The sequence below is a fragment of the Ostrinia nubilalis genome, chromosome 5 (assembly GCF_963855985.1).
Source record: "Ostrinia nubilalis chromosome 5, ilOstNubi1.1, whole genome shotgun sequence".
Taxonomy (NCBI): domain Eukaryota; kingdom Metazoa; phylum Arthropoda; class Insecta; order Lepidoptera; family Crambidae; genus Ostrinia; species Ostrinia nubilalis.
The window spans coordinates 9,117,518-9,129,184 of NC_087092.1; the positions used below are offsets into that span (position 1 = coordinate 9,117,518).

An 11,667-nucleotide genomic window follows, 5' to 3' on the forward strand; every position below is an offset into this window, starting at 1 on the left:
GGCTGACTACACGTTCACCGATACACTTACCTAGTAATGTTTCACCATTAAAATTCTACCAAGATATGTTGATCACAGTGATATGTGTGAGAATGCCGTTTACTGAAGATTATTCCGATTGCAATAGTCGATTATGTTAAAGGGATAGTTAGATTTCCATTATCAATGTTCAACTTGAATCCTGTAATAATAAGCGACGTTTAAAAACAGTCACATGCGTATAGAATGCAATCTACTATTACACGAAATTACAAATTTAATTACCATAATAAACACTTGTTTGATGAAACAGAGCATTATTGTTTTTTAGAAATAACAAAAGTAGGATCGTTGTTTTGAAAAATCGTAAATTGTGTGTGCTTGTAAATTTGTTCCTGAGGGAAATAAATGGTATCCTCGTATTTAGGTACGTAGGTACGACGGTCCAGAAAAGCTTTTTGAAAAGTATGATAAGAATTTGCACTTAATGAAATTAAAGTACACCATACGTTATGCTTAAATATAGAAAATTCCAAATGCACTACCTACCCGTTGAAAGTTGAATATCTGCCCTCGAGCATCAGCGCTCGGTGCGTCGTCAGTAGGAGGGCGGCGCGTGAGCACCATCGCATTGCGCAAGGCATGTGAACCATCGAAAGTGCCCCCTCCCCCGGATATGGAGCGTGCATCTCTTATAAACACAGGTGGCGCCGGGTCGCTGGACACTACACAGTCTAAGGCTGCATCTAACCGTGTGCTCAGGATGTGTGACAAAACGGTAGGTTCTGTGAAATGGTACAGTGACATCAAGAACATTCTAGTGACCCGGTGCCATCGGTCAAAGTTCAAGAAAAAGTGAAACAAACCCTTAAGTCATTAAGGGTAGTTAGTGCGAAAGTGCCCTTATTTTTGCAAGTCTTGGTTTAGATGCGTTTTAAACCAGTAACGATGGACCTTATTGTGTACAGGTGCTGAGATCTTTCGTGTTGGCGGCGGTGGTAGCTTGCGCCGTCGCGCGGCCTGAGCCGCCCACGTCGTATGGCGCTCCCTCGTCCTCTTACTCCGCCCCGTCATCCTCCTACGGCGCCCCGGCGCCGCAGTATGGCCCTCCTCAGCAGCCCATAGTGCACAAACATGTGTACGTGCACGTCCCTCCTCCAGATAACGAGTACCCAGCTGCTCGTAAACCCATCTACGTGCCTCCTCCTCAGAAGCACTACAAGATAGTGTTCATCAAGGCACCGACTCCACCGACCCCGACCGCGCCCATAATCCCGGTGCAGCCTCAGAATGAGGAGAAGACCCTCGTCTACGTGTTGGTGAAGAAACCCGAAGAACAACCCGACATCGTGATCCCGACCCCAGCGCCCACTCAGCCTGCCAAACCTGAAGTCTACTTCATCAGATACAAGACCCAGGTAAGATATTGAGTTTAATTAAATCGTTAGTTTCTAAAACCGGGATGAAAACCATCCTATGTAAGGATTTAAGCCGGGAAAGGTCCCGGGACTCAAACTCTCTCTACCAAATTTCATCAAAATCGGTTCAGTGCAGACAGAGTTATTTTCGCATTTTGGATTAGTCAATAGAAATAATAGTTTTCAGGGTGTTAAATTACGCACATTCGTTTGCAATGCCTACACAACAAAACAAACAATTAACTCTCACCCTAAATGCATCTACACCTTCTCCGTTACGTTAAGGTAAAAATTAATCAATGACAGTGATATTAGTTACGATACGGTAGAGTAAAAGTTGTTATTAACTAATGAAAACATAAGTGAATGGTTAATTACATCATGCTTGTTTATAATCACGCACCGGTGCGGAGAAGACGCTGGCGCTACGCGTTCGGGTCGCGTAGGGATGAGCCCGCGCCGCGCGCCTCGTGAAAGTGCGCGTAACATTTCCTGGAACACTAGGAAGCATCTTCTACGTGACCTAGCATGTCTAGCGCACTTGCTATCATCATTACGGTGACGCAACCAAGGATGCTACCATTCTCAGGCACAATAACACAGTAACGCAACTCAGATGAGTAACATTTTGTGTCATTAGCCACCGCGCAGAATGTTTCCTTTTGTTTGCGTATTGTTTGGTGGGAAAACTACGTGTAACCTGAATTGGAACTATTATCGTCGAACAATACTTCGGAGGAAATGAAATTGTAACAAGTTCGTTTGTATACGTGCTCTAGAGCTACTTTACCAGCTAAGTGTATACGGGAATGGGGTTACTTATTATTACATACTTGTACTAAGTACATAATCTTACAGACAATTGACCTAATACGTGTCTGATAAAAATAAGTAATGTAATAAGTAGTAATGTAGTCATTAAGCTCCTAGGAATTTAAAACCGGTAGAGTCGTTTTTGTTCCTATATTTGCTGTAGAAAAACTCAGGATCCATTGTGGCCTTAAAAAGTAATTAGTTAAAAGTTAATTACCTAATTCAACTAAATTTCCAACAAGTATAAGTAACTTTTAAGCCACTTAATCTCAAAATGGGCAACGGGCATAATTAAGCATCATAAAAATAATGATGTTACTCTACCCTAATTATTAGCCTACTTATTCGTCTTCGTGTACCAAATAAATAAGATGCAGAAATTACATAACACTTTAATAACATGATAGTTACCATTTCATGCAAATAGCATAATAATTGCCGGTCCATTCGGCATTTGAATGAAGTCAGACGAAAGTAGGTGTAGAGCTATCAAAACGATTACAAATGCAAAGTGGGTAAACCATGCACGAAAATATTATGTGATCCATTGTTATGGCAGTGTAATTTGCTCCCAACATTAGTTAACAATGTTTTGTAATTTGGCAAATTGAAGAAATTTAATAAACTATATAATGGCGGTCACTAATTGCAGTTACCGTGGCGGTTGAGATTTTTCATTGAGTGCTATCAGCACCATGTAAATATATAGAGTTACCAAGTTATGTTCGAGGAGTTGAACTTTTGGTATTTGATTTAAAGCCTATTGTATAAATGCTCTTCTCTGAAATTATGATTATCTTCTCTGAAATACAAGTACAACCAACCGTGACATTTATTTTTGCGAAATCTGGTAACAACTTGATAGACAGTCTGTTTTTATTAAATTCATCATCATCATCATTGTCTCAGCCATAGGACGTCCACTGCTGAACATAGGCCTCCCCCAATGCTTTCCATGTTGCCCGGTTGGTAGCGGCCTATTTATTAGATAAACAAATTAAAATTGAATTCTTTATTTAATTTACAGAAGCAAGAAGGCTACCCCGCGGCCGCGCCTCAGGCCGAGTACGGCGCACCAGCCTCCGCGCCCTCCTCCGAGTACGGAGCCCCCTGAACTTCACCACCGACGACCGGCCTGCGTAACCTACCCTCTCAGAAACTACCAAATATCTTGATAAGTAGATTTAAGTCATATAAGTGAGAAATTAAATAGAACAGCTACGTAGCATCAGATTTTGTAGGACACAGTTTTTCAGAAATATTAATTCAGTGTTTCGATAAGGGTAAACAAACCGCGATTCAAAACTTACAGCTTGTTTAAAGTGTTTAGTTTAGACAATGTAAGACTTCCGATAAATTAGATTCGTGTTTTGTTAAGTACAAAAAATAAGATGTATGTATGCGACTCTACCGAATCGAAATCGATAACGATTCTTACATTGTCTATATTAGACTCTGATTAGAAAAGTTATTATCTTTCAATGGACTTTTAGAACAGTTGTCAATAAACCAAATGGTGTTAGCGCCCGTTGACCGTAGCTAAAAATAATTATGAAAGATTGCCTGAAATGGTGTGACGTAAAAGATGCGGCTAGACCCAGGAAGGCAAGCGGTGCATGCGGTGTTCACGAGAGGGCGGACGGCGCGGTGACCTACTGGCATTGTGCCGAACTGTGCTGCGTAAATATTTTTATCGTACATCAAATTGATGTGAATGTTTGTAAATATATTATTTTTATACTATTAAACGTTTAAATATTATAATAAAATGGTTTAATTTTAATTTGTCCTTTTACGCTTATTAGATTAGTAGTAATAGCTGCTAGGTATTCATTCCTTATATAAGGAATGTTACATGTTTACATTGCAATACTTATGACCAAATGCCTTTGAACATCCTGAAATGTAATGGTTTCAGTTACTAATTAGTCTTTACATTTTTAATTCACTCATCATAGATGAGTCATGCACGGTAGTAGTAGGTTTGTACCTTCTACAAAATATTTTTGACGTTGACTGTACTAGTGTACTAAGCCCGTCGTATATTCTTAACTTGTTAGTGCCAGGTAGGCATTCAGTTTTGTTTCCACGAAAAGTTTCAGACTTGTTCCTGAGTGGTTACCAAACTACTACTAACACAAAATAATAACTAAGTTTATTGCGAAAGCCCCTGACAAACGTGCAATAGGGAGGACCCTGATTAGTGGCTCGCTAAAAACGAAAACACGTGAAACGTATTGAGAATAGTAATATTACTCAGTCTGTTACTCAATACTCGGCTTTCGTAATAGTAGGTACCTTTTTTAAATTATGCATATGAACTTAACTCTAATTAGAACTCTATAAAATGCGATTGGTATAATAAAATTATTAAAACATAGGGGAGGTGAGCCCAAAGCGGGTATACCGCCCAAAGCGGGTAGCCTTCGTTATTCACGTATACAAGCCGATTGGGCACATGTGTGCGTTTCGTGGCAACGCCCGAACTCGTTTCGACACGAATCAGTTTGGCCGAAACATCGGCGACGCGCGGCGGAGCTCCGAGACGCGAATGTTTTTATTTGCCTGTTTCACAAAAAAATATCAAGATATGTGAATATGAATTACTTCATTCTGTTTAAAGTTGTGTTGAATCTGTTACTTGTGTATTATTCTGCATTAAAACAGCGTAGAATTCTTATTGTTTGAGCAACATTTCTGATAAAGATTTTGAAATTATTTTACAAAACGTGAAAAAGTATCTTTTGGGCAAAGCGGGTATGGGTAAAACGGGTAACCGCTTCTTATTCTTATTCTAATTATATATGGATACAAAAATGGTACTTTCATAGGTAATTTTTGTTGTTTTGGCTGAACAAGAATATGAATTGATAGAAGTCTTGTTTCACATGGATAATCTTTTTTTTGGTCTGACAAAATCGGATTTTTATCTCACGTATATCAATATGCAGAGAGCAATAGAATTCCGCACCCTTTCAAAAGTCAAACTGCTGGAGAAGATTGGTGTAAAGCCTTTGAAAAGAGATATAGAACTAACATTAAGAAAGCCAAAGCCAACGTCAGTACCTCGCCTTGCCCAGTCTCGACCCGTTTTGCCCCAGCGGCCATACCCGCTTTGGGCACCCCCTGCGGGCAAACCGGGTAAAATGACCGACTGATTAGTTCTTAAATTTTTGAAGTGATTTGTTACAAGAGAAGTGATTTTTAGTTTTTATTACAAAGTTTAATACATACTTGTACGAATTATTAAAAATATATAACTTTGCAACTGCAGTAATGTCTTTTTTATTGACACAAACCTTAAGTTACCCGCTTTGGGCCCATCTCCCCTAGGTTTCAGAATATAAATCGCATTTTACAGTTTTTCAAGGTATTCACTTTGTTTTGAAGGACTCTAGACTAGCGATATTTTTACAGATTTCTAACTACAGGATTAATCCACTATCCAGTTGCGTTTACTTATGGATTATTTTATGCCCCGTTCGTCTCTATAACTACGATAATAATAATTTTATAAACAATATTAACCTAATCTACTTTTTTGTGAATTAGTTAATAAGCTATTGGCTACGGCTTCGCTTTTAGGTTGTCTGTCATAAATTATAGCCTTACGTTATTCTGATATAAAAAATGATACTGAAAAATGTCCTTGCTTGCTGTTAATGAAACTTTACCTAAGCTTCATTAGTTCAGCGTTCAGTAGGTAGTGTTTTGTGAAGGAGTAATAATAATAATATAAAACTTTATTGCACAATAAATTCGTACAAAAGGTGGCCTTAATGCTATTTAAGCATTCTCAGTCAGTCAACTCCTGGGTTATGCAGAAAGCTGAGTGCGGTAAAAGTTAAATCGGTAAGTAAGTATGTGAAGAAAAAGAGAGAAATAAAAATTCTAGTTTTAATTGATATAATATTTAAGATACAATTATACCTACATACATACGAGTACATACATTTAATATACCTTAATAAATAGGAGTAGGTAATAAACATCCATCTATCACAAACTTTTACTACTTGGGCAGGAAATTAATAACATGTGGATGTGGGTGAATTTGAAGCCAATTTGTTGTCATTAAAATTAGTTTGATTGATAACAACATGTTACACAGGTTGTCCGGAAAGTAGGATGTACCTATAACTTGGAAGTGGTTATGACATCGCCTGACCGATGTAATGTGTAAAGATGTACCTACTTACTTTATTTATTTTGCGTCTCTACCTATCTAAGTAGGTAACAAAGAAAGAAATAAGAAAGTACATTATTTATTACTAGAGAGATAGGGGAGTCAGATTTTTAGGTAGGTAGATTTTTTAGTTTGATTTGGTTCCTTCAAAGCAAATTCCAGAGGGGCAACTGCCCCCCAAGTGGGTACGCCCATGCTTCTTGCCTACTTACTTATTTATTTTGTAGTGGCTGTAATCCAGTTATCAGAATTTAGGGCAAAATTGGGCAAAGAAGTCTATTAAACGATCTTAGCTTAAAAAAGCTATCTTAAAGCGAATAGTGTAAAGCCGGCTTCTATTTCAGCACCCTGTATAAATAATTGGTGGTTTAAGTTAGCACTTACTCGACAACGTCTCACGATGCTATTACAAGTCAGCAATTTTGTATTTTCACTTTCTCAGTTGCCATTCAGTTGCTTAAAGTACCTACTTGGGTATGTTACCTTACCTACCATGTGGACACTTCCGTAACGCTCCACAAACCATGGTGAACACGCAGTACATAATTCTAGTCACCTAGTCGCTATTGTTTCAATTTATGGACAATTGAATTATGAAATAGCAAGTATCAGTTTGGATTTAGATCCACGTTCAACATGTTACATCATACTACTTTTATCGAATACAAAGTTGATTATTTCGACCTAACTACTAGCGGTTTTGATTCTTAAAAATTGTTGCAACATTTACATAGTAAGTACTATGTACTTGAAGATACCCTATTGTATTTAAAGTAACAGTCATTGTGGTGGTAAATTTTGCATCTCAGTCTTAAACACTATTATTATACGACCTAAGCCTACTTCAATTTTTTATCGAACTGTAACGTCTTAGTTAGAACTAAGAAACACATCTCGATACCTACTTACTTACTTACGTTAAATTCATATCCAAGCTGCTATAAGTGTAGAAAATAATCATGAAAGCTCGGCTCGTAACTTAATTAATTAGGTCTTAAAATTTATGTTAGAAAGTGTAGGCACGCAGATCCACTCCAACATTTACTAAAAAACACGTTGATCTAATTTTGTTATTCATTATGAAGGCAAGACGTCGAATTTTCCTGATATTTTCGTAAAGGTAAATATCAACATCAGCTGTTTCGAACCACACAAGAGTTCCAGATGCGTCTAGAACTGATGCTATAAACACTGTTCGTAAAGTTCACCCGACGTCTCCGCGTTTATTTATATCCCAAATAACTTTAGAGATTCTCGAACTCTTAGTTTTCGTCAATACACCAACAGCTACAGACGCACATTCTATATTCCAGAAAAGTGGTTGATTTTAACATTAATATGGCTTTAAAACTTGAAACTGAAACAAAAATCGACTCGGAACCATGTGTGGTGGCTTGGGATGGTAAATTGTATGTTGGTACAGAAGATGGGTCCGTAAAAGTGAGTAAATTTTTGTTACATTTTCATTTATTTTATTGTGTACATGTTTACAAATGTAATAGGTTTAACATTTACTTAAGTAGTCCAGCTCGATAAGTATTTTACCATGAAGTAAGTATGTCTCGTTTAAGCGGACTGTATAATGTTCTAACGAATATTTCTTTCTGAAGTCTAAGTACGGAGCTTAAAAATAAAACTGATGATAAAACTTTATAAGAAATCTGACGTTGCTTATTACAGACATTCGATGCGAACCTAACTCCTGGAGTAGCATGGTCAGCCCACGGGGTGCAGGTGTTTGCTATCGCTGCACAAGGTGGAAAAGTGTACACGGCATCTAACGACGGGGGTATCAAGGTTTGGTCGGATCAGGGAAACAAAGTAGCTGACCTGAAGACCACCGGTGATGGAGACATTTGTGCGCTACGTGTCTTTGACAAAGAACTCTATGCTGGTGATGAAGCTGGAAATGTAAGGGCATGTTTGTTGTTGTTTTCTAAATGAGATTTATAAAATAACGCCTACACTTTAATATAAGGCAACGCCATCAATTGTAGAGTTTGTAGATAGACTAACCGAATCTTTGAAAAGGTTCCATCTTAATTTTTATAAATTCTTAGATCTATTCGTTAGTACGTTTTAACTATTTGGATACATGTTGTGTATAAATTATTGTAGGTTTTGGTTTACGAGAACAACGAAGAAAAAGCAAGATACAATGTATTAGAAGAAGTAAAGGATTTGTGGTTCAGTCCACCATTTCTATTTACAGTTAGAGACTTGGATGTTACCGTTACTGAAATTAAACCGGGTAAGTATGTAATTTTATAAGACGAAGCTACCATTAGTAAGTACTTAGGTAGTTATCTCTCTGTGTCTAATCAGTAGATTAAAATGGGAAGGAGGAAGATAGAGAACTCCATGGATTCTAATAATAATAGTCGGATTAATTACTAATCTAATGTTATCTATCATCTGAGGTTATAAGGCATTCTCTGCCAGTTAACCATTGGGCTATTTGAGTTAAGAAATCAACAGAAATTCTCGTTTATAAACACGTTAATCACATCCCGTAATCGCGATTTCATGGCAAAGTATAGTGGTGTGGTCTAGATTGCGAGAAAAACATGTTCTGGTACATACACACAACCTATAGGCTATAACATATCAGGAGTCTAAATTTAACATTTGAACTTTCCAGATGATTCGAAATCTCGTTTCGTTACAAGACACACGATGGAGGGTCGTGCGCCATTGCGTGTAGCTGGCAGGCGCCTCTTGGTGTTGGCAAGAGGAGGCAATAACCTCCGATTGCACGATGCATCAGTGGACACTAAATTTAAACAATTACACGAAGTTAAGGTCAGTTGAAAAACATAATTAAAGTCTCAATTTATCTTATTCCTAAGGTCATAAGAGTCAAAGTGAGCAGGTATTATCTACTTTTACTGTACCTAATAAATATAGGCGTACTTAAGTACCTGCTAATTGATATTTATATCAAACACTATATTTTCATGGTATGAAAGCCCTGATTGTTGTCTCATTCAATTTCAACAGGTTAGCGATATGATAGTAACTTCTCTGTCAGTGAGTGGGGACTATGCTTGGACAGGTGGCTGGGATGGGATCATGCGCAGGTGGAAGATTGGAGAAGATGTTTTGGAACCCGCTGGAGAGATCAATGTTGGCTCATGTATTAATGGTCTTATCAGTACTAATGATGGTACTTATGGTGTTTTAGCAGGTGGAAAAATTATTCGTGTAAAATCTGTGTAGTCATAGTTTGTTGTAATGCAAGACTGGTTAATATTAATAAATATTGAATAGAAAGTTTTTTTTAGTATTTGATTTAAATTTCTAAACAAAGGTCATTTATTTATGTGGTTCAAAAGCTTTCAATTTTTTTTAAATATATTTCTTGCCAATTTAATTAATAAACTACCACTACATTTTAAAGAAATGGATCAGTAATAAAACACTTATTTTAGTTACTAATTTAATCAAATTAATTTACAGTTTGATTTACTTAATACAATTATGTATGTACATTAAATTAATAAGAAATGTGAAAGTACTAAATTCAGAATTTGTACATATTTATTGTTGGTTTTATCTAGTATTCTGCACACAACAATAAATATAAAGTTTTTATTTTTACGTATTTAGACACATGAATGAAGGATAGGATTGCGATTGTTATTTTTAGAAAAGTTAATTAAATGGTTTAAATGTATATTATAGCAACCCATGCAGATTTTTTTATAAAAAGAAACAAAATAAAATGAAACTTTACTAAAATATCTTTATTTACCTACAAGAAGAACATGTCGATGAACAGTTTATATGACGATTTCAACATCACAAAGTTCTGATTCTGATGGCAGGCTAATAGATCGGGGGTTAATATAGTTTGGATCGATTGGAGGTAAGCCGGCTTTCTCCCGTCTGCGTAGCTCCAAAAATGCTTCTCGTTGGGCCCAATCTCTTAAATGTACATCGGGAGCGTACGCCCAAGCAAAACCGCCAAAAACTAAGCAAAGAGTGACTGAAAAGAAGAACGACGCATGGTGCACGTTGGTATCCTCTTCTTTGCTCTTGTAATCAAACCCGTAGCTAACCCAATTTTTTTCCTCTGGTTTAGTTTCACATGCAGTCGTTGCAGTCTCACTATTCCTCTTCGAGGTAGAAATTGTTCGGCTAACCTTGTTGTAGTGGTTCCAAACACACCTTTGCATTAAAGGCATTTGGCGAAACTTGATTAGCGCTGCCATAATGTGGTTAATTAAGCTGAAAACAGCACAATATTTCGATTTTTATCCCGATCCCAAAAGATTATGAAACAGGCCAAATTTTATTGACACTGACAGCTAGCTGTCAGATTTTAACTTTTTTAGTAGTATTTGGGCTATGGCGTATCTGTTATTCTGTTTATTTGATAATCATCAAACAAAATACAGTGTGAGTCACGTTAAAGTGTACATATGAAAATAGATGAAACTAGACCTATTTTTATCGACAAAAAAGAGGTCAAAAATTTTTTGAGATTTTTTTTTAATTTTTTATAGATTTTTTTTTCTTCCAATTACTTGTTGTAAAGAAAACGTAATAACTTTTAAACTAAGCGGTATATCCTGATAAAATAAAAACAGTAATAATGCTAAATAACAGGCGATACTAAAAAAATACATAAAATACACAAAAAAGGCTAACAAATAATAAAAAATGATACTTTTTGAAAAAAATCTGCTTAAAAATTCGTGTTTTTTTGGTTATTTGATAAATTTCTCCAAAAAATGCCCCTATAACCGGTGGTTTTTATTACTTTGTATTATTTTCTATCGTATTACCTTCGTAAAACCAAAAATCGCATGTCTCTATCCCTATCACAACGTTTGCAATGATCGTTTGAACTCAGCCTCTCCGGGCGCGCCATTCAACGCTTCGATAACAACAAAACTGAAAATGGATCTAGATTTGTAATTTTGATAAAGACAAGTTAGATTTCAAATAAAAACAAAAGATTTCGAAGTAAAATAAGCATTTTAGTTAAAATTAAAATTGTCTCTACCTGTAGCGGAGAATAATGTTGTGGCAGGCCTTTGTTCAAACGATCATAGCAAATGTTGTGATAGGGATAGAGACATGCGATTTTTGGTTTTACAAAGATAATACGATAGAGAACAATAAAAAGTAATAAAAACTACCGGTTATAGGGGCATTTTTTGGAGAAATTTATCAAATAACCAAAAAAACACGAATTTTTAAGCAGTTTTTTTTTTGAAAAAGTATCATTTTTTATTATTTGTTGGCCTTTTTTGTGTATTTTAT

At 36.4% G+C, this 11,667-nt stretch overlaps 3 protein-coding genes across 3 annotated transcripts; 2 read left to right on the forward strand and 1 right to left on the reverse strand.

The window, feature by feature from the left end:
• The first annotated feature begins 640 nt into the window (after positions 1-640).
• LOC135071841 (uncharacterized) lies at positions 641-3,979 on the forward strand. Its single transcript, XM_063965673.1, has 3 exons — positions 641-757; positions 948-1,397; positions 3,238-3,979. Exons 1-3 carry the CDS (start codon positions 656-658, stop codon positions 3,322-3,324), a joined length of 639 nt encoding a protein of 212 aa, XP_063821743.1. The 5' UTR covers positions 641-655; the 3' UTR covers positions 3,325-3,979.
• Positions 3,980-7,609: 3,630 nt separating this feature from the next.
• LOC135071844 (uncharacterized) lies at positions 7,610-9,674 on the forward strand. Its single transcript, XM_063965678.1, has 5 exons — positions 7,610-7,836; positions 8,077-8,307; positions 8,515-8,647; positions 9,038-9,198; positions 9,397-9,674. Exons 1-5 carry the CDS (start codon positions 7,735-7,737, stop codon positions 9,613-9,615), a joined length of 846 nt encoding a protein of 281 aa, XP_063821748.1. The 5' UTR covers positions 7,610-7,734; the 3' UTR covers positions 9,616-9,674.
• Positions 9,675-10,121: 447 nt separating this feature from the next.
• On the reverse strand, positions 10,122-10,706 carry LOC135071845 (NADH dehydrogenase [ubiquinone] 1 beta subcomplex subunit 11, mitochondrial). The gene has a single exon (XM_063965679.1). The coding sequence runs from the start codon at positions 10,608-10,610 to the stop codon at positions 10,179-10,181; it is 432 nt and encodes a 143-aa protein (XP_063821749.1). The 5' UTR covers positions 10,611-10,706; the 3' UTR covers positions 10,122-10,178.
• Positions 10,707-11,667: the final 961 nt, after the last annotated feature.

Coding starts and splice junctions, on each gene's coding strand:
- LOC135071841 (XM_063965673.1), top strand. CDS start 656: ATGGAGCGTGCATCTCTTATAAACACAGGTGGCGCCGGGTCGCTGGAC. Junction 758..947: donor TCAGGATGTGTGACAAAACG/GTAGGTTCTGTG, acceptor TATTGTGTACAG/GTGCTGAGATCTTTCGTGTT. Junction 1,398..3,237: donor TCATCAGATACAAGACCCAG/GTAAGATATTGA, acceptor TTTAATTTACAG/AAGCAAGAAGGCTACCCCGC.
- LOC135071845 (XM_063965679.1), bottom strand. CDS start 10,610: ATGGCAGCGCTAATCAAGTTTCGCCAAATGCCTTTAATGCAAAGGTGT.
- LOC135071844 (XM_063965678.1), top strand. CDS start 7,735: ATGGCTTTAAAACTTGAAACTGAAACAAAAATCGACTCGGAACCATGT. Junction 8,648..9,037: donor CGTTACTGAAATTAAACCGG/GTAAGTATGTAA, acceptor TGAACTTTCCAG/ATGATTCGAAATCTCGTTTC. Junction 9,199..9,396: donor AACAATTACACGAAGTTAAG/GTCAGTTGAAAA, acceptor CAATTTCAACAG/GTTAGCGATATGATAGTAAC.